The 22,379-nt window shown below is 42.9% G+C and overlaps 1 protein-coding gene across 2 annotated transcripts in view; it reads right to left on the bottom strand.

Annotated features, from left to right (window-relative positions):
* Positions 1 to 77: 77 nt before the first annotated feature.
* The window catches only part of LOC116035031 (ataxin-7), a 31,029-nt gene continuing 8,727 nt past the window's right edge, over positions 78 to 22,379 (bottom strand). For both annotated transcript variants that reach the window (XM_031277930.2, XM_036001899.1), the window contains 9 exons: positions 16,728 to 16,832; positions 10,502 to 10,784; positions 7,329 to 7,657; positions 6,833 to 6,915; positions 6,333 to 6,613; positions 5,955 to 6,144; positions 5,639 to 5,760; positions 4,359 to 5,496; positions 78 to 2,955 (listed from right to left, as the gene is read on the bottom strand). In XM_031277930.2, the coding sequence (XP_031133790.1) occupies positions 2,938 to 2,955; positions 4,359 to 5,496; positions 5,639 to 5,760; positions 5,955 to 6,144; positions 6,333 to 6,613; positions 6,833 to 6,915; positions 7,329 to 7,657; positions 10,502 to 10,784; positions 16,728 to 16,832 (2,549 nt within the window). In that variant the 3' untranslated portion in view covers positions 78 to 2,937. The remainder of the gene's footprint in view (positions 2,956 to 4,358; positions 5,497 to 5,638; positions 5,761 to 5,954; positions 6,145 to 6,332; positions 6,614 to 6,832; positions 6,916 to 7,328; positions 7,658 to 10,501; positions 10,785 to 16,727; positions 16,833 to 22,379) is intronic.

Genomic DNA, 22,379 nt, shown 5'->3' with positions numbered 1-22,379 from the left:
AAAATGATTTTGATAATGTATACAAAAAACAAAAAAATCTACACGCTTTTACATATTATGAATGGTGGATTTATTTGTCCTCCCAAACATGAACTGTATTCTCTCTCACTTTCACATTCCAAGTCTATGGTGCTAATAAAAAAAAAATCTTCGCAATGTTTCCGTCTACTGGAAACAATGTAAAGATGTCAGTGGAGTTTGAGGGTAAACAAAACACTCGATTGAAGGTTTTTACATAAAAATCCCAGTAAACCAGAAGGGGGCTTAAGCCACACACTGAGGATAACGAAATATCGATGTCTTGTCTGGAAAACTTGGATAAACTCCGCCGCCTCCCCAAAAAAGAAAGTGTTTCATACTGCGCAGCTGACAAGCTCAGGTTTCACCATATTTAGGGTTCATAGGCAAGACTTAAAAGCAAACTCCTAAACACTTTGAACATTCAAGTAAGGTAAATCAACGCAAAGAATACTGTCCTCAAACAGTGAGGGTGAAACAAATTCAGGCACTTTTTTAAATTTAATTTCTTTTAAAAGCTGAATCAAATTACTTGTTTGGCAACGATGATGCAAGCAGTTGGACTGTTTGATGTGTTCCTCTTCCTTGCAGTGATTGCTTAAGTCCCTTCAGCCTTTTATAAAAGAACGCAAGTGTTTCGATCATGAAATGTGTTTTAAGGTCTACAAAGTGTATGACTGAAGAGTCCATGGAAACTGGATCGACGACGGGCACAGCTTCAAGCCTGCGGGACAGTTTCAAAATCACAGGCTAATTGGGTCGTAGAGTAACCGTTTTGTTGTGTTGATTCATAGGCAACGTAAAATGTCTTGTAAAAGCACATGTGATTGAGACCTTGAAAAGTGAATAAAGATATCCTCTGTCATACAGACACACGCTACAGTGGCAACACTTCACCTTTGTTTCTTAAAAGGATCTCAGTACACGATTCATGAGATGCTTCAGCTTGTACATATAGGCGTATTGCATTATATAGACCTGGCAGTGAACCACTTCAAATAATCAAGTTCTCTGACTTCATCTTTACTAAATAAATAATGACTTTTCTTTTATTTTTTATTGTACCAAAAATTCAGCGTGTACAAAAAAAGCCTGTGCAAAAATACATATTTAACTATGTACAATTTAACAAAATATGTATTCTCAAATAGGGATACTTCAATACTTGTTTGATACATAGGCTACAAGAAAAGAAAGCTCAATTAAGATTCTTAAAAAAAAGGAAATGGTCTCCTCTACTTTTCCACACTGACATCAGTGGAGGTTCAATAAATCAACAGGTGTTTCCAAAAGTTTAAATATGTCCCGTGAAGCCATCGCCATGAATCTCGCACCATGAAACCCACTCTAAACAGGCAAACATCCTGACGAGATGGGCAAGTATTGCCGGATTTAAGACTCCATTTTGACAAAGGAATAGAGTATAATGCCTGATTATCCATTCTACTGTGATAAATCTCTTCTCAACACGGACCAACATAGTGTTCCGGTGGGGAATTGAAACCGTAACATCCAGAGTTTGGGTAGTGGTTACACAAGGAGGGACAATCAAACCCACAGAAGACAGGTGACGTGCATAAAGTTTGCTCCAGTTAAGACGTACCATACCTGATTCCCTAGGTAGGAAAAATAAACATTTCAATTCACATCTGCCCACAACAGCTGTGGATCTCCCACAGCTGGGTAAAAAGTAGGTAAAGTGTGGCAATAACAATACAGTTTGCACAGATTTTCTTTATATCCACACAGGAAATACACCATCACCGCTTCATGAGCATGACTGAAAGGTGTTTGTTTTAAAAAAAGAAAAGAGAAGTAGTTGGCAAAGCTGATAGCAGCTTTTGGCTAGCTCTGTGGACTGCTAAGCGGTGCCTGTGGAGAAAGTAGTTATTTAGTGCTGTTCACAGTTGGGGGGTAGGTCTACTGTGGCGATCATTTTGCACAATGAACAGATTTAGAAAATTGACAGGTGTCCTCAAGACCAAGTTATCTCTCTGACAAAGGATTCAATCGAACGGGCACATCAGGCGATCTTTTCACATTTGAAAGCACAACTGTCTTCACCGTGTCTACAAAGACTCTTGGTAGTTCAATGTAAAAAGCTCATAAGAAATCATAAAAAGGTAACACTTGCATAATTATTCTGGGTAATAAAAGAATTGACCAGATCGTCCCTATGGGCTCCTCTCAGGCTACTGTGAGTAACCAGAGGTTACACAAACGTGTCGCCAGAGAGTCAGACTAACCAAAGTGAAACAACAAGGTGATTGTGTGTTGTTTAAGGTGTTGCAAGTTAACAGTTAGCTGCTTCTCCTGCTCTCCTTCCAAGGCTTCTGAGATCAGGCGCTGGGGGTGTAATTAAGTTGGAAATTCCAGTAGTCCAGCAGAATCTGACATGAGAAAAATACTCGTACACGCACTCACATTCACACACTCGTTCTTTAACAAACAGAAGAGATCGGCTTGTTGTCTCCCCAGTTGCTCAGCGTCATGTCGGCTTGTTGCGGCAGCCCTTAACCTGAACCCAATGAGCTTTGAACCACAGCTCAAGAGACCCATGGCTGTTGCTATTGTTCCTACTACTTCAAGACAGGAAGACCTCTCAGAATACTGGGACGACACTTGTGTAGGGGGTCCTTGGCTCGCTCCTAAGACGAACTGGCACTCCACGCTATACATACAATGCCATTGCACCACCCTTCGCCCCAACACACACACATGGCTTTGGGAGAAATAGTAAGGACCACATTGACTTCACTGGGCAGTCCAGATCATCTCCACCCTGAGGATTGTGGGAAGCTAAGAGTAAAGTGGGTTTGATTTTAGAAGGCCTCGTGCAGTCCAGAGCAGTGTGCGGACTGCTCCGGACTACTTCCCCATCCGCATGCCGGTTCCATACACAGAGGCCGGACACCGCTGTCAGGGACGAGCCTTTGGCTGGGGGGAAAAAAAAAAGAGGGAGAAGAATGGTTAAGTAATCGGTCCGTATACTAGTTCTCTGCTAAAATATTAAAGTGCTCATATTTTTGCTCATTTTCAGGTTCATAATTGTATTTAGAGGTTATATCAGAATAGGTTCACATGGTTTAATTTTCAAAAAACACCATATTTTATGTTGTACTGCACATTGCTGCAGCTCCTCTTTTCACCCTGTGTGTTGAGCTCTCTGTTTTAGCTACAGAGTGAAGCATCACACTTCTATCCCATCTTTGTTGGGAGTCGCACATGCGCAGTACCTAGGTAAGGACTACTAGCCAGTCAGAAGCAGAGTATGAGGGCGTGCCATGCTAGCAGCTAGGCGAGCATTATAACGTGTGTTACAAAGTGACGCACATTCGTCACGGAAGTAAAGGCTGGACTACAACAGAGCTGTTTGGAGCAGTTGGTGAACAGTGTTTTCTGTTGGAGATGGTAAGTCCCTTTGGGGTGGACTTTGGGCTTTTTCACTTTATAAACCTATAACGTGCACAAAAATATATATAACACAATAAAGTAAAGGGGAAAAGCCAAAAAGCATAATATGAGCTCTTTAACTGCTTTAAAGTAACACATTCCAGGGAATTACAAATGGTTAGAATAGTGGATATATGTTCTGAAAAGTTATGCTGGTATACAAACCTTAACCTCATTAAACAAAGGTGTAGAAAGAGTACAACATTTATTTTAGTTAAAATTACAAAGGTTTCAAATGTCTCATAGCAAGTGCTGTTGTGGATGCCAATTTGTCTTAGGCTACCTCCACACTGCTATGTTTTTATTTTTACAAAGTGGAAGAGTTACTGAAAGGTATATACGCCTACCTAACTGATACGACTGACCGATGTGCAACATCGTTTCCAAAGGTCTCAGTTTCTGCCCGTCCAGACTACAATACAACCCTGTTTCAAACTTAAACGGGGTCAGCAGTGCTTCCAAATGTCTCAGTTTTAGGGGCTCGGAAATGCGGGAGTAGTGTGGACGTGAGGCATAAACGTAGCAAAAGATATGCGTTTTTTAACAAAAATGTATTAGTGTGGATGTAGCCTTAGAATACGGAAACAATCTTGGTTTTTCAGAGACCGATGAAAGAAATGCTGAATGAGAGATTGCGTTGAGCTACAGGATGGGACTTCATAACTTTGGCTCTCCGTATCCCCTTATTCATGATGTGGGGATTCAAAGGGGAAATACACTGGGCAGCTAAGTTAACAGTTGTCCCAGCAAAACACAGCTGCAAAGTTGTGTCTTTAGGTTACATGCCAATTAGCAGTTTTTCTCAACTCCCTACCTGCATACAATACACTCATACACTCTACTTTTGAAATAAATAAGCATCCCGATTGGTAAAGTACAAAACCCACCTGATGTAAATGGGAGTTGTTGGGTAGCCCTGGCGTCCCTGGAATGCTCCGCCCATGCTTCCCATGGATGTTGTTAATGGCAGGTGACTTGGCCACTTTGGGTCTACCTGGTCCAGGTCCCCCTCCGCCTCCTCCTCCACTATTAATGCCGCTGGAGGCAGGAGAGTTTTTGCGCTTCTTGCCCTCCAGGCGCCCATCTGCAGAGTGGTGGCTGAAGTTTGTATGGTGGTCAGATGCGAAAGAGGACTGGTGGTGGACAAAGGGTCCCAGGGAGAGGGTAGAGTCACTGCTGTTCATCACCACACTCATGCGCTTGATGGATTCTGCAGGGCTGCCCGAGGGAGGACCTCGTCCAGGCGGCCCTGAGGAGCCGCCTGCTGAACCTCCAGAAGGCTCCACCTTGAGGCTGAGTGAGTTGGTCCGCACAGTGGGGCCACAGTTAAGACCCACACTGTGAACTCCGCTGTGGGAGGAAGATAATGACGATGAGGATGAAGGACCTAATGACCCGTGGTGGTAGGTGCTCCCTGAGCTGCCGACATTTGCACAGTTCTTCTTGAAAGAGGAGGAGGAGGAAGAGTAGTTGGCATTAGAAGAGGATTCAGAGGGGCCATGGGACGAAGATAGAATTGAGCTGTTCTTTCTCTTCTTCCCCGAGCTGAAGCTAGTGTTGCTACTGTTACTGTTGGCTCCACTGCTGCTCCCACCAATGGAGTTTGGGATGACGGGTGTGGAGGAGCCAGAGGAGAGCTCCTTGGGCCTGAAGGATGATGACGACGACTTGGTAGTGCTGCTGCTGGAAGAACGGGACTTAAGCGCCCGGCCTGAGGCTAGGGAAGGAGCTGAAGAAGATGAGGATGAGTGGGCTGAAGGCATCTGCGGCGACGAAGACACTTGTCGGGCCTGCGTAATGCCGTAGGCCGGGTGCTCAGCCCCGCCCTGTGGGGAGCTGCGGGCATTTAAGGTGGTCCCATAGGAGAGCACTGACTTGCCCTCGTAGGATTGGCTATAAGGAGTCTGGGGCAAGGTGGAAGGGGGGCCCAGGAAGCCTGAAGAGGGAGTGCTACCGTGAGAATTTGTGCTTGTCCTATGAGTAGGTGCAACGGAGGAGGAGTTCTCTAAGGCCAAGGGGATTTTCCTGCAACAAGGAATGATATCATTCTTTAGCTTTGACTTTTAATAAGTCAAGAATGGTGGCCATGAAAGACAAGGAGGCTAATTATTATGTCCTATTTATTATGTCCTTTGGCCATAATGAAATCTGAGCTGGACAGACTTACTTCCACATCTGAGAGTTGACATGCTTGTCCATCATTGTGGTGAGGGCACATCGCACTCTGTCCCATCGCCGATCAAAGGAGTAACAGCCTCTCCCAAACAGTCGACTTCCGAATGTACAGAACTGGGAACAAAGAGGGGGTATCAATTTTCAGTAAATCAGTATACTAAATAGTACTTAACATTTCTGTGAAATCTGAAACAAATAAGGGATTATCTTTTGAAAAGCTAAAATCCTTTTGTAGTTTAACTACTGTAACAAAAAGGAACAGCAGTCTGTGGCTAATCAGAGACCAGTGATGGTAGGGGTGCACTTACAGCTGCCGGTCGAGGGTGATAACCTGAATAGTGACAATCCAGTTTGTCAGCGCTGTCCTCCCGCTCCTCGTTCTCTCCCTCGTCACTGGAGGGTCGAGAAAACCCATCGGGGGTAGTTTGGGCATGGTGTGGTGACTCGTGGACTACTGCGGGGTCTCCGGGGGTACCACCTCCGTGACCGCTGTTTAGTCTGATGGACAGATAGTATGGCTGATAATTTATACCTTAATCATAAAAACTGTTTTCAGAGAACCATACAACATTTTTTCACCTCTCCTCTCAAGATAAAGGCTAGTTTGTCAGGTGTCACAACACACATACACATACATACATACAAGATAAAACGAAATACAATAACAGACTTGGAGCAAGTCGTACCGTGGAAGACCAGGGCTGTGAAATTTGGGCTTGCTGAGAGGCAAAGGCTTAGTGGCGTCTGGGGCGGGGCCGTTGCCATGAGCGACCTGGTGGGCGTCATGGCCAGTGGCAAGGTGGGAGGAGGGGTGTGGGTCCCTGAGAGAGGGGTTTTGCTGGGAATGGGGTTGGTGGAGATCTCTGTCCTTGTCCCGCTCCCTTGCTTTGTTCTTGTGCTCCGCCAGCAATGTGTCAAAGCGCTTCCTCCGCCCTGGCACCGCCCTCCGCTGGCTTAAGGAATGTGTCTGGCGGGACATTAGAAAGGTCAAAAGGTCAGAATTATTGTTTGGGAGGTGGGTCTGCTTGGGTTTCAGTCTAATGATGGGGCTTTTTTTTTTAACTCCGATTTCTACATGACGTATACAGCTCTGAAAAGCTTCAGATGATATGGCACACGTGTGATTTGTTTTAAATGATATACAATTTAGCCTGACTGCACAGCACAAAGCATAAAGACTGGTTACCTTGCAAGTTAGGGATCTTGTGCATGGTTTCCGAGCCGTTATATCCACAACACCACAGTGGATATCTGCATTGAACTCACGCTCTTGAAGGCACAAGAGAGGAGTGAGGTGAGGGAGAAGAAAATTGTTACTTACATACATTGTGACAGATCACCTGCTCTGGTAACTTGCTTAACTGTGAGTTGTGTCATGTAACTTATTCGCCGTAGATGAGCCTTAGCCTTTTACACTGATGTATGTGACAGTGTGAAGAGTTGTTGATTACCAGCAAACTTTTATACCTGTGGTGTACATACTGATATCTTTTGGGTAAATTGTGCCCTATACTTTATATATATATATATATATATGATACACAGAAATATGTTGTATGAGACAGTATCAAAATACTGTACATCATAGTCTGAACTGAATTCATGAATCAGACCTGACAGTACAACATATTGACAGCACAAAACTGGAACAGTAGTTTCCCTACAGTTCCCCTCCAACTGACCTGTCACTTTCTTGTTAATGTGGCGTCTGCTACTGGCACTGCTGCTGCTGTCCTGCTTCTTGTCTGACAGGACTGAGAGGTGGCCCTTGCCGTTGGGAATCTGACCCGGGGCCAGTAATGGAGGCTTTGGTATGGAGGGACAGTTAAGGCCTGGTTTAAGGGCTGATGATGAGGAGGTGGTGATGGTGGTAGTGTTGGAGCTCACAGTGATGCTAGAGGAGGATGTAGAGGAGGGTGAGGTGGTGGCAGGGGCAGATGGGGCCTGCACCAGCTTAACTGACGAGTCCACCCTGAGATGCATCTTCTCCACCTTGACAGCCGGGGTGAGGCTGGAAGAGAAGGTTACAGAGATGAAGAGGAGGACAAGGAGGAAGCTGAGAGTTAGAAACACGGAGCCAGTGAGAAACGCATGGTAAGAGACAGATGTGCACGTATGGAGGGGGCTGGGAGGACAAAACATAAATCTATGATCCATCATTTATCAGACTCATCAGCGAACTAAAAATAAAAAATAAAAACAGGTATAAAATAGGTAAAATATATTTTTCTCTGGCAGATCCTGAACACAGATCCTGGTCGAAATAGAGATTTTGATAATAATGACACTAGGCATGGGCCGGTTACCGGTTTCAAGGTATACCACGGTTTGAAAAAGTCAAGGTTTAAAAACCACTAAAATTCTGTCATACCGTTCCTAAGGTATAAGATGCTTTTTTATGAGCGGTCAAGGACAGAAACTGCAGTTTAGTAATCCGTCTCCCTGCCAGCGTGCAGTGTGTTTAAAAAATACAATACATTGTGTTCAATGGAGGGGGAAAAAAATAATTAAAAAAAAAAAAAAAAACATTTTAAAGTTGTAATTGCAATACCGTGAAACCGTGAGATTTTTGCTGAAGGTTATCATACCGTCAGAATAGTATACCGGCCCATTCCTCAATGACACCATACTGCACTTACAACTCTTTTTCAGTTAGATTGCAGCCTGTCAATGAGCAGAAACATTTCAAACACAAGTTGACTCATCAAAGGCTAGCCAGCGTTGAGAAAATATGATCACTGAAAAGAGAATAAATCTGAATAAAACTGTACGAGGTGATGTGAACACGAGCTTTAAGAGTTGGGGGAGTTCAGAATTAAATATGGCAATGCATGTGCATATATGTGTTTAATTTCATATGTGTACTGTATATAAAAATGATTGTCATGATTATACCATTTTGTTTACTACCCGATTGATTAATTACTGATTACCAAATGCAATATAACATGCGGGTATAGATCAGTAAACTGGCCTAGATTATTGAAAAAAATGACAAATTTAGCTCACATTTGTTAAGATATGACATTAGTGGTATATTTGACATTATTCAATAATATTCAAATGTAATTATAACATTTCAAAGCAGTGTTATATGTATTGATAACAGCTGCTGCAAAGTTGTGCATTTACTGTAACTGTTGGATAGTCACATCTGACAATGTTTTTGCAATCAGACTGATGACCCCTGATGATACTACACTGTAGCTGCTTGAGCCAACATTAAAAGGATAGGTTCACAATTTTTCAGGTCTGTCTAAAAATATGAGCCGGGTGCCTATATGTACATTATAGAGCTGTCAGTCTTCCTCTATTAATACCATTCAAATTTCATTTGTTATTTTTTTTAATATTCAAATAATATTCGAATATCAAATGCTCACTAGAGGGACTTCCAACATTTTCCAGCATTTCTGGCACGCCGCTCTCTGTTTACATTATTTTCCACCACGCACACAACGACAAACACAAATCAACAGAGAACTCTGTAATGAAACATTATCTAACAAGTGTAGTGAAGCGGCTCTGTTGTAAAAGCTAACGTTGCTCGGTTAGCACAATGACATCATGTTAGAAAGCACAGCCGAAACGATTTGTTATAAACTAAGTAACACTAGTGTTAGCCCCGATGCTAACGGCATTGATAACTAAGCCAAACGGTGCTGTTACTACTATTTTAGTGATTTAGTGAAGCAACCTGTTTCTTGCAGATTGTCACATTACTGAGAATACAGCTGTTAGAAGGTAATATATGAAGTCAAAGCTAACTCTTGACAGTAGGGCAGCTAACATTAACAGCTGTCTCCATGAAGCTCCCAGCTAAGCTCCTATAACTCGGGACGCAGTTAGGAAACCAGAATGAGCAAACTATTGATAATATAAGCATTTTGGCTCAGTGGATGTCGATTTTAAAGTCATGTTAAAACTATTTCCCACACTTCTTCCGATTTCCAGCCGCAGCCTGTCACTCCCCCCTGTACTAAGGTTACTCTGTACGTAGCATTAGCTCACAATGCCTTGTGTTTTTCACTCCCATAACTTATTGTTCATCAGACATGAGAAGAGGGAGATTAGCTAACGTTAGTCAACCTATTTATAAAAAATTTAAATAAAATCACATTCAAATAGTAATTTCAGCATTCGAATAGTATTGATTTTTTTACTACTCAAATTATATTCAACTTTCAGAATTCGTTCCAACAGCCCTAGTACACTGAAGCTGTTTTTGCTTGCTGTAATTGCTCCTCCTGTTCATATACTGGCCATTAAAAGATCCCTTCCTAATAGAGCTCCCACAACCCTAACAGATACTTCTTGAATGAGCTGATCACATCATGTCAATCTACAGTTAAAAGACACAATAATTCAAGTTTACCAATAGTTTTGAGGACTTGAATAGGGGACAAAAGAACTTGGGACTTGGACATCCCTACTTAGATCATTTTTGTACTGAAGATCTGCCATTGAGTTGGTCTTTTATAACAATAAAATGGTATAGTCCCCTTCCTTATTTAAACTATAAAAATGATAGAGTGGTATTTCTTTCTCCACAAAGCTATCTTTGGCCGCATTTAAATGTACAGACAGCAGAGAGCATATTAACCAGGCAACAGCCAAAATTTCTTTTTTGTTACCTGGCCAAAACAACAAATTAACGTCAATTAACTACAGCCGAGTACATTTGGAGGCAGCAGTTGTATTACAGCCAGTGAAATCAACATATCTGGCTTAAAACTTTAAATCGCTATTTTGATATAAAAATGATTAATTGTTGAGCACTAATCCTGGTGTATATCAACAAATTGCACAACCCTGAAAACACACTATACTGCAAATGTTACACAGTGAAACTTACATCTTGTCCAGCTGGGGCGTCCTGAAGGGTGCAAAGGGGGTTCTTCGCTGAATGCCTGGCTTCTCTTTGGCTGTTTTGAGGAGTTTAGGATTAGAGGAGGAGGACGCTGAAGAGGTGGATAAGCTGGATCCAGTGGTGGAGGGTCGGCTAAGAATGCCCCCACTCGCCATTCCAGCTACAGAGCCCGAGCCCAGCCCAGGTCCAAGTCCGCTGCTCCGATTCCTGCCCGACACAGGGAAGGGCGAGGTGGAGGCTGGCTTGTTGGCCGCACTGTGTCTTCTCTCTGGAGCGACAATATAAACCAGGCTGGCATTAAAACATAATAGTTAACTCAATAAGATGATGAGATGATGCATCACAAAGCTGCACTATGGGCCCATTTCCACCTGGTATTAAAATGATCTAATCACAAGTGGACAGCTCTAAGTAAGCGTGTTCACACCTAGTAGTAGAATGTGTCTCCAAATGAGTGACCACTTGTGATCAGATCTCACTTCCCCACTCTAAATGCAAAAAACACGCACTCGTTTTATATTTGCATATGGGCTGGATGTGTGCGAGCGAAGAAACCTGCGATGACTAGTGAAAAAGCGCTGGCCACAGTCTGTCTTTGTACTCAAGGACGGAACTTTTCTGTGCCATGGTGTTATGTCTACATTTTATTAACCTTAAAATAAGAATGTCTACCAAAGGTAGCTTCTAACTGAATCTGTAGTTTTAAGTTTAATTTCTGCTTTATTTTATGTTTCACGTTTGCTTTTAGGAGTCGTGTTAAGTTACTGCTGACGAAGGCCCAATATTTCCTGAGTTTGCCGCTTCATAATAAAAGCTTTCAAATAACAAATAACTTTTATTGTGGAAATATTGGAAATGTAACCATTCCAATATTTTATAGCCGCTGCTTTGACCACTAACTGTACATACACACCGCCGCCGACTTGAGCTTCTTAACATACCGGAAGTCCTTTATTTTCAATGGAAGCTGGCTTCTCTCAGCTGCAAGGAGCGACAAATCTGTCGGCGTCGCGTTTTGAGCGACCAGAGCGTCAATCAGAAAGTTGAAAGTAGGTCAACTTTATGGTAATGAGCTATGACGCGGTTCAGCGTCAAACGCCAGCAACCAATAGGAATATAGACGTCCTTCGCGCTGGCTGATTCCGGAGAAACATACGATGTAAACTTTCGTTCCTACAAAAACATTAGTTCCGAGAAAATGGAGGAAGAGTTCATCATCGCCGTTGCTGGGTTCCCTATCATTTATGATATGACGTTGTTTGCGTATAGGGACCAGTTAACGTTACCTGCCGGTCACATCGTCTCTAAACAGTCCGCTCACAGTGAAGTCCTGCACGGATCAACAGCTGGTGGCTGCTCGCTCTGCCTGCATGCTGCTGCGGTTCAGCAGCTAACGAGTGAGCTAACTTCTAACAGACACCGCTGCAACCAACAAACAATACAAATTCTGTCATTATATATGTAATTTATAAAAGGTTTCTAGTGTCAGTGTATTGGCCGTGCAGTGGCTGCTTGTGCTTTTTCCATGATCGAACAGAGAATGCTGCTACGTCAGAGCGGCCAAAGCGTCAAACAGCTTCCCCGTACTTTTGGACAAGCGTCCTTGACTGGGCGGCCAGAGCTTCTTTGCAGCTCAAGTCGGCGGCGGTGTGTACGTACAGTCAGGCTCCCCGGCTTCTAAATAGCAACAGCAGACCTTATGACACAAGAACAGGAATGTCTGTAGTAATATCCTGCATATTTGTGAATTGGGGGGCATTTTATGAAACAAAAAATAGGGTAATTGTATACAAGGTGGGGCAGAGAGCTTCTGACAGCCGGGGATATAAGAGCAGGCAACCCCGGAACAAAAACACAGACACATCCCCGACAATATGATAATAACATCATCAACACGCGATTCACTCTCAGTGGTTTCTATGATAATCATAAATACTTAGAATGAGTATGTTGTTCAGCTTACAGTTAGGTAGGCGGCCCTTAATGTGGCCCAGGACACATTCCCATACACACTGCTATAAGAAGTGGCCCAGACCACATTCAAATATGGTCTGAGTGATTGGATCTCAACGAGCCCTGGGTGCATTCACACCTGTACTTAGAGATGTCCACTTGTGAATGGCTCACGGATGGATTTTAATACCAGGTGGAAATGGGCCCTTTAACAGACTAATGTATATGGGTAAATGTGGCAATAATTAGGCTGTAAGTCAGGAGAAAAGGAAATACACATGGGGACATAGAAATCTGACAGTAGTGAGCAGGTTACCTCGACAATAAATAAGCAGCATTTGTGATTCATGCCAACTTAGCCTGAAATAGAAGCAGCCAACAGGTCTAAGAACAGCTACTGTGCAAACTGATAAAAGGCAGTATGACAGCAGAAAAGGTTAGGATGATATGGAGATGTAAATAGAAAGACAGAAATAGAAGAAAAGAAAAAATTGTGCTTGCATCCAAAACTAAATATCTTTTCCTCTGAAAAGAAATTCAAATGTTGGTCTCTTGCATGTGCACCCACAATCATCATAGATGGGTTTTGGTTTTCAAAGGAAGCTCTTGCTATTTTTAGTAACAGCATACAACAATGAAATAGCACTCTCAAAATAATTTCATTGACATTACGGATAAAGTTCCACAACAGAGACACATTTTGTAGAGTCTAGAGTCTACTAACTGCCACGGCAAAAACTACCTAAGAAAAAGGCAGCAACCTCATGAAGGCTTTTTTTTTTAAATTTATTTAGAAGATACTGCAACTTGCACCAAAGTCTTAAATGTTGGCAAGGCAACGGCTCCCTAACATATATACTGGGCCCCCTGGGGTCATACAGACAGACACTACTGCTACTCTGACCATATGTGGGGAGAGAGAGAGAGAGAGAGAGAGAGAGAGAGAGAGAGAGAGAGAGAGAGAGAGAGAGAGAGAGAGAGAGAGAGATGTTCGCTGATGAGCTCAGAAGAAACAGGCGACTGAAGGTTAACTTTACCCTCTTCTTGTCAACACTGACACATGAGCAAAACTGCAAACAATGAAGAAAAAAAAAAAAACAACCTAACAGCAAACATACGGCAGTGTATGTATGAATGTAAGAGAATACAGCTTCAGGAGCGCGTACAGGTTTTCACAGAAAGAGTCTGTCGGCAGTTAGCTAACGTGGTGAGCTGTGGGCCTGGTTAGCTAACCTTTTACTGGGCTAACTCCTTGGTCTAGCAGGGCACCGGGCCGTAGGCCAAAGCTAAGTCTCAGCAGGTGATCTGCAAACAAGCTTGTTGCTGCAAAAACAATAGATGGGATGCTAACACACATGCACGCACAGAGCTGCCACTCCCTATTTCGCTCAGTCCCCAACACACACAGAAACACACACCTTCAAACTGTTTAGCCTTCTTCCAATTTCCTTTTTTCAAAAGGGGAAAACATGTTTTTAAGAGTGCCTTCTTCTCACTTAAGGGGCCTCTCTCTATACACCCACTCACAACACACTCCGTGTATCTTCTCTCACTCTACTTAGCAGCCTTTGTTTCGATTCCTCCTGCCCTCCCTCCTTCCCCTGCTGTCTTGTCTTGTCCCGGTCACAGTCAACAGCACACACTGCACACAAACTCACACCAGGAAACCTCAGCGTGACACTCAGTGCTCTGTCCACAAAGCACTAACATTGAGAAAAGAGAGCCAACACCAGCGGCAGAATAAAAGAGCAGTCAAGAAAAATGTGTGTGGGGTGGGGACAGCAGACACAAGATATAGGAGGAGCCTTGATATCCTCTTTTACACTGTCAAACAGTTGGCTCAGTGCTAAGGGGAATCCCTGACTGTGGAAATGAGAGAAAAACCTTAAAGTACAAGTGTAATGGCCTTGTGGCCGGGTTAGCTCAGTTCGTAGAGCAGGCGCACATACATAGAGGTTTACTCCTCGATGCAGCGGCCGCGGGTTCGACTCCGACCTGTGGCCCTTTGCTGCATGTCATTCCCTTCTTTCAGGTCTTCATATGTGCTGTGAAATTAAAGGCATACTATGTAACTTTTCCCTCTTTGGTCCCCCTACAGGTTGCCTTTAAAGGCCTAAAATGACCACATATAATGGCCTTACTACCATCTCCACAAGCAAGCCGCTGCATGGCCTGGCCTCTGTAAACTATTTGTATTACAATAATAGCACTGTTCATCTAGTCAAAATAACAAATACACTATGATTAGTTTTCTTGCTATCCAAGTTCAAGGTGCATGATCCAAAACTGTGTGCTAAAATCATATTGAGACCATCTCAATGGTGCTGAGATCAGTGCCCTTGCCCCATGTTAACGCCATGTGGGGTCTTCCAATAACGACACCAGAGGGAACAAGACAGGAGGAAACTCACAGCACTCCCACTCCCACTCTGAATGACCACGTATAGAAGCAGAGCCACAGAATTTCACTTAGATTTAGACTGTTCCTGTGTGGAGCTGAAAGGATTAGTCAATCGACAGAAAATGAATCACCAACTATTCTAATAATCGTTTGAGTAATCTATCAAACAAAAAATAATGCCAAACATTTTCTCAACAGGATTGGTACTTTTCTCTGTTTTATATTGTTGTACATGGGAAATCTTTGTTCTCTGGACAGAAAAAAAAAAAACGAGACATCTGCTGACCTCACATTTCCTCACATTGTCTGGACTAAGGATTCATCGAAAAGATAACCATCCGATTAATCAATAATGCAAATTATTATTAGATGCAGCTCTATTGCGGTGCTTGCAACTCCTACTTGAATGGAAATCTAGGGAGGCACCATTGACTGCTCATGCAGCTATTGGTATTATTTGATTTACACAATGATTCGGTAGCATACAGGTGATTAATACTTTTAGATTATTAGAGCTGCATCAGTCTATCAGATTTTAGATCACATTATGCACAGTCTGCATTCACAATACCACCTTGTTAAAAGATGTACGGCGGCCACCTGCTGTGATGTTGTCAGCCCTGTTTTACTTCCTTGGCAGTGTAATGCCCTCTGATGTTTGTCTACTTATCATTCAACTCATCTGTGATAATCCTAAATAATAGTCTGGCCTAGACATGTTTGTATCAGTCTATACTGTTTAGCAGTGTGGGAGGAGCCCTCTCTTTGAATATTGTTGACGCAGTAGCAAGGCAAGTTCCTCTAGGATGTGCCCATCTCCCTCTTGTGGCTGACCTTGACAACTGTAATTGCTGACACTTCATGGGGAAGGCACACCATTGACATACACATTCAGGACAAAAAAAAAAAATACCCAAATTAAAGGAAGAGAACACTATCAAATGCGTGATTCAGATGCTGCGAGGGAGAGTGTAGTGATGGGACAAAAACTGGTGCTAATAACGATTGAAGATTTCTCACATGAGCAGACTTTAACAATGCCTGTCCTCTTATATTGACTTGACAAAGACTATTATGCATTATTACTTCAAACAACCAGCCCTACATCACAGGGCATGGTAGGTGTCACTCTAACAAACAGCCTTCCTTATAATTTCAAGCAAAGGAGTTTGAAGTGAACAGCTTATTTATTTTAGTGACTGTGGGCCTGCCGTGCACTCTGCCAAGTTTAAAGACATCCACAGTGATGCAGTCACTCTATTCACAGATCTATAATTCATCCATTTACTTAAGCACTGCAGTCAAAGACCCAGCTTAACTATTAAGCAGTGACAGTCCACCCACTGAAATGCTCACACACATCCCTGAAGTGTTAACAGAACCAGAAATCTGATCTGAGATGCAAGTGTTAAAAGGAAAAAAAAAGTACATTGCTGGGAAGACCCGAGAGAGCCACATCAAATATTAACAGGGGAATTGTAAACACACACAAGTGAGACAGTGAGTGAGTTAAATAAATAAATAAATCAAAGTCTGTGGTGTCCCATCTTGGGTTACTGTGTGGAGAAGGAAAAGTGGTGGGAGAATACAAAAGGGCAGAGGGAGAAGTGATGCAACAAGAGTGTGTTAATGTGTGAAAGTGTGAAATATCACTACCAGCCTTGAGGTGGTATCTGGTTACTTCCTTCTTCAATGATCTACTGCCTCTACTGTCTACGTTCACTCCCCCTTCTTGTGTGGGGTTATCTATAAAATTCAGAAACTCCTAAAAGCTAACTCTGCATGGTGTTGACATCAGAGATGACTCTGAATATATGCATATTCATGTGTGTGTGTGTGCATGTGCATGACACTTACCGTAGTGTGCTTGGAAGGCTTGGGGCTTGACTACCTGGCCGCAGTGGCTGCACATCACCAGGTAGAAGTCGTCCTGTGCAGGACACTGGCCAAATATGGGCATGTCTGTTCACAGGGGAGGAATCAACCAGACAGGGCACAAGTCAAGGAGAGGCAAACAAAATAGACCTATGTTCACCTGGTGCTCCAGTTGGCAGCAGACTCTGACTCTACATTGAAACAGCCATCATTTGTTGTCATAACACTGTAATAGCTCATGATAGGGTAACTCCAGTTTGATCACAATCTTTGTTGCTTAAAATCAAGAAGGAAAATTGGTCACATTCTGGCTAAGATTTGGGTTACACACACACACACTCGTTTGTTTCACTATCTTTGTGGGAACCCGTCATTGACATAATCCATTCCCTAGCCCCTTACCCTAACCTTAACAATCACAACTAAATGCCTAACCTTAACCCTTACCCTCACCATAACCTAATTCTAACCCTAAAACCAAGTCTTAACCCTCAAACAGACCTTTAACCTTGTGGGGTCCAGCATTTTGGGCCCCACAAGGCTGTGCAGACCCCACAAGTATACTGTATTCCCCGGTTTTTGGACCCCATAAATATAGTAAAACAAGCACACACACACACACACACACACACACACACCCTAAGTTAACCAAGTTAAGACTATAAAAACCTGAAGAGCTCACTTAAAGCAAACTGACACATGAGCAAAGTTTGCACAAGCAAATGCATCTCACTCCCAAGTACGAGTCTTCCCTCATCATAGAGAACGTCCTAATGAAAGAAGCAGGAAAAGGGCCGAGACAGCAATCCAAAGGTTACACACTGTCAAAGAATGACATACAATGAATGTCTTACAATTTGTCTAAAATGTGTGCACACTGCATTTAAATGATACAAAAGAATAATAAAAAAATATATATATATATATATATATATAGAGCTGCAACACTGTCGATTATTGGTGAATAGAATAATAATTGGCAACTTTTGATAATAAATTAATTGTTGGAGTGATTCCGTTTCATGTGATAGTAAACTGAATAACAAACAATTTGAACTCCAATTTGAATCAACTTTTTTTTCGGACATTTTACAGACTAACCAATGTTTAACTGATTGTTTAACCGAAGTTGCTACAATCAAAACAGAGATGTTGGGTTTCATCTGTCAAGTTATAAAAGATGCATGTCACAGTGAGATGTAAAGACATGTTTAAAATCCATAACATTATAATATTCCAATTCAGTCATGAGGTCACGTTCCTAATCAGTCAGGACTCATCTGAAACCTCCTCCCCTAAAGCCAGCTCATGCTTAACACAAGACATTATAAGGTAACAATTAAAATGTGGACACACACACACACACACACACACACACACACACACACACACACACACACACACACACAGGGTCATGGACCCCTAAAATGAAGAGAAAATGGAAGAAATGGCTGATTTCATCAGGATGTAAAGATGGGAATTTTCCTGTAGTACCACTAAGGCAGTGCAACTTTCAAGCACGGTCATAAAAAAGCCCAAGAACCATAATTTCCAAGGTACACGAATGGCATGGCTGCAGCTCCAGCATCTCTATCCACCAAATTGTATGAACCAAGTCTCACGCTTCACAAGACACTCTAAGGCAAATCAGAGGGAAGTGCCGCTCCTCACCAGAATGTGATCAAAATTTACCCTGGCGCACAGAACCAAAAACCATCTAATTAAGGAGGCTAATTAAGAGACTGCCTGGGGCGTTATGATGAGATGAGCAGAAGACAAGACAAGAGGAGAGAAGTGGAGCCCCTCTTCAATATGTACTCCACCAGGGCAGTCAAGGGCTCTCGAAACATCTTTGGACGATTCTGAAAGGGATGAGGGCCATTAAGCAAAGACTATGTAAAAGGCCTACCTGGCGAGATTCCCTCTCAGGGAGATCAGCAGCAGTCTTGTGTGGATGAATTGACAAGCCTGATGCTATATAATGTGTGTCAATTGTCTGAAGCCACTCTGCTAAGTGTCTCCTTTAACAGTGAAAGACTTATTTTCACAGCGGCTGGCGTCTGCCAAGGAAAGAAAGGCAAATGTCTTCACTTAATGGACAAAGGCATGTAAATTATATAAAACTTTAGTAGGGAAGCACACCGCTGACGTGTCTGAATACTATGCAGTGCAGAAATGTGATGTGGAGGGCAATACTCACACACTTGTCACCCACTGTGCACGCGTAAGCCATTACAGCAGTAGTTAGAAGCTGGCTGAGTTCTGGGTAACTTTTCAGTTTTCACTCAACTCTATGAGTTATTCTCCTATACTACTAGCAAATTAAAGTTGTAATAACAGAGCACACATATTTGCTAAATCAATAACTTCCCATTTGCAGTATTCTCCATTAAAACTCCACCTTCTCTCAGATCCTTTACTGAAACAGGCCAAGAGCTGTGGAGTCCAACAGGCCAACCGCATTTCCTTGCTGGATCAATAGCGAGGTCAAACGAAAACTCATTCCCAAACTGCTGCTGTTGTTCACTTGGAGCGTTTTTCAAAACCGATTGCTCAACTATAAAAAAGGAGCCTGGCTAGATCGCCTCCTCACTCTGCATTCAACGCACTGGCACCGACTGAACTGTACCGCTGAAATGGCCCGACTTGAAAAGTGGTCCAACACCACTGTGTCTAACCAATTCTCAATCTCCATTTTCTTCTTGTGCAAGGAGGAGACGAAAAAGGATAGAGAGAGAAAGGAAGTCACCGTGGAGGAGAAAGAGGAGACAGAATGACCAAGCGAAGCCAAGAAAGGAGCGTGGAGGGAAAAAAAACACAGAGAAAAAGAGAGCAGAGAATCAGGCCGAGGCGTCAGCAAGACAAAGAAAGAGTGAGCAGAGGACCTGCGCTGCAGGGGGAGAAAGGGAGCCTGTGAGCACGAGACAGAGTAAGAGAATGAAGAGTCCAGTTAATCTCAGCATCCTCATCCATGGCAGTGATGAATGATCTAGGTGGAACAGTAGCAGCTCTGGCTGCCGCTGAGCAGAACACAAGCTGGCTGAATCTGACCTGTGGCTGACACTGGCACTACATTTCCCAGCTTCCCTGACTGTGACAGTGCCACTGACAAATGTACAAAAGGCAAGGCAGACGATGAGTGGATTTATCATTATTTGCCATACATTTTTACAATGTGCTAATCACCTGTGTGTATTAGAATGTGCGTTAGAATGTCGGTTACACCACAGGAGGAATCTGGTGGTGAGTCATGGCGGAGAGGTAGTCATGCACTTGTAATACCCCTACTAGACACACACACACACACACACAAAATAACATTCTATGAACACATACGTCTGCTGCGAGCAGCATGTGTTGATCAGCCCCATGACACAAACAACCAACACTAACAGACGCTGCTGCATGATCAAGTGGCCAAACCATTCAGTCTCTCTGCCTTCCTGTGAAAATGCTTTTTCTGACCTGGAGATATAAACATCTTATCCACTTATAAGCAGCGTGTCTTTAGCACAAAGCAGACAACATCTCTTTAGGTGAGCCACCATCTCAGTGTCTATTTTAAATATTATGTATGAAATATGAAAGCTCTATTTCTATTGTTATTGGGAACCTCTCTGACATGCTGTTGACATTGTGCAATGTTCTTAGGGTATGCACACAGACCACATTGTTGACCAATGCAAATGCAACATTAGATAAGTGCCCTGTCAAGTAGCCTGCAATTGACTTTCCTTTTCAGCAACACGTTAACAAAATAAAATAAAAAGACTAAATCAGGACACACTGATGACGTCATAAGTGTGGGCCAAAATCATGCGACCAAAGGGAAATGTGCCATCTTTTCTGATGGTCATTCCTCATTGACATACAGTGAGGAAAATAAGTATTTGAACACCCTGCTATTTTGCAAGTTCTCCCACTTAGAAATCATGGAGGGGTCTGAAATTGTCATCGTAGGTGCATGTCCACTGTGAGAGACATAATCTAAAAAAAAAAAATCCAGAAATCACAATGTATGATTATTTAACTATTTATTTGTATGATACAGCTGCAAATAAGTATTTGAACACCTGTCTATCAGCTAGAATTCTGACCCTCAAAGACCTGTGAGTCTGCCTTTAAAATGTCCACCTCCACTCCATTTATTATCCTAAATTAGATGCACCTATTTGAGATCGTTTGCTGCATAAAGACACCTGTCCACCCCATACAATCAGTAAGAATCCAACTACTAACATGGCCAAGACCAAAGAGCTGTCCAAAGACACTAGAGACAAAATTGTACACCTCCACAAGGCTGGAAAGGGCTACGGGGAAATTGCCAAGCAGCTTGGTGAAAAAAGGTCCACTGTTGGAGCAATCATTAGAAAATGGAAGAAGCTAAACATGACTGTCATTCTCCCTCAGACTGGGGCTCCATGCAAGATCTCACCTCGTGGGGTCTCAATGATCCTAAGAAAGGTGAGAAATCAGCCCAGAACTACACGGGAGGAGCTGGTCAATGACCTGAAAAGAGCTGGGACCACCGTTTCCAAGGTTACTGTTGGTAATACACTAAGACGTCATGGTTTGAAATCATGCATGGCACGGAAGGTTCCCCTGCTTAAACCAGCACATGTCAAGGCCCGTCTTTGGCCCGTTTGCCAATGACCATTTGGATGATCCAGAGGAGTCATGGGAGAAAGTCATGTGGTCAGATGAGACCAAAATAGAACTTTTTGGTCATAATTCCACTAACCGTGTTTGGAGGAAGAAGAATGATGAGTACCATCCCAAGAACACCATCCCTACTGTGAAGCATGGGGGTGGTAGCATCATGCTTTGGGGGTGTTTTTCTGCACATGGGACAGGGCGACTGCACTGTATTAAGGAGAGGATGACCGGGGCCATGTATTGCGAGATTTTGGGGAACAACCTCCTTCCCTCAGTTAGAGCATTGAAGATGGGTCGAGGCTGGGTCTTCCAACATGACAATGACCCGAAGCACACAGCCAGGATAACCAAGGAGTGGCTCTGTAAGAAGCATATCAAGGTTCTGGCGTGGCCTAGCCAGTCTCCAGACCTAAACCCAATAGAGAATCTTTGGAGGGAGCTCAAACTCCGTGTTTCTCAGCGACAGCCCAGAAACCTGACTGATCTAGAGAAGATCTGTGTGGAGGAGTGGGCCAAAATCCCTCCTGCAGTGTGTGCAAACCTGGTGAAAAACTACAGGAAACGTTTGACCTCTGTAATTGCGAACAAAGGCTACCGTACCAAATATTAACATTGATTTTCTCAGGTGTTCAAATACTTATTTGCAGCTGTATCATACAAATAAATAGTTAAAAAAAATCAAACATTGTGATTTCTGGATTTTTTTTTTTTTAGATTATGTCTCTCACAGTGGACATGCACCTACGATGACAATTTCAGACCCCTCCATGATTTCTAAGTGGGAGAACTTGCAAAATAGCAGGGTGTTTAAATACTTATTTTCCTCACTGTATAACTTGACAGAAATAGAAACATTCCAACACACGTGTGCCTCCAAAATGTGTTCTATATTACAAATCACCAAAGCCTGAAAACTGTCAAATTCAGTGACAATAATTCACAATTAATGATCGCTTTGCTGTTGGCTGTAGAATTAAA

This window comes from Sander lucioperca, chromosome 6, assembly GCF_008315115.2.
Source record: "Sander lucioperca isolate FBNREF2018 chromosome 6, SLUC_FBN_1.2, whole genome shotgun sequence".
Classification (NCBI taxonomy): domain Eukaryota; kingdom Metazoa; phylum Chordata; class Actinopteri; order Perciformes; family Percidae; genus Sander; species Sander lucioperca.
Note: the sequence above shows the minus strand (reverse complement) of the source record. Positions and strands in the feature narration are given on the sequence as shown.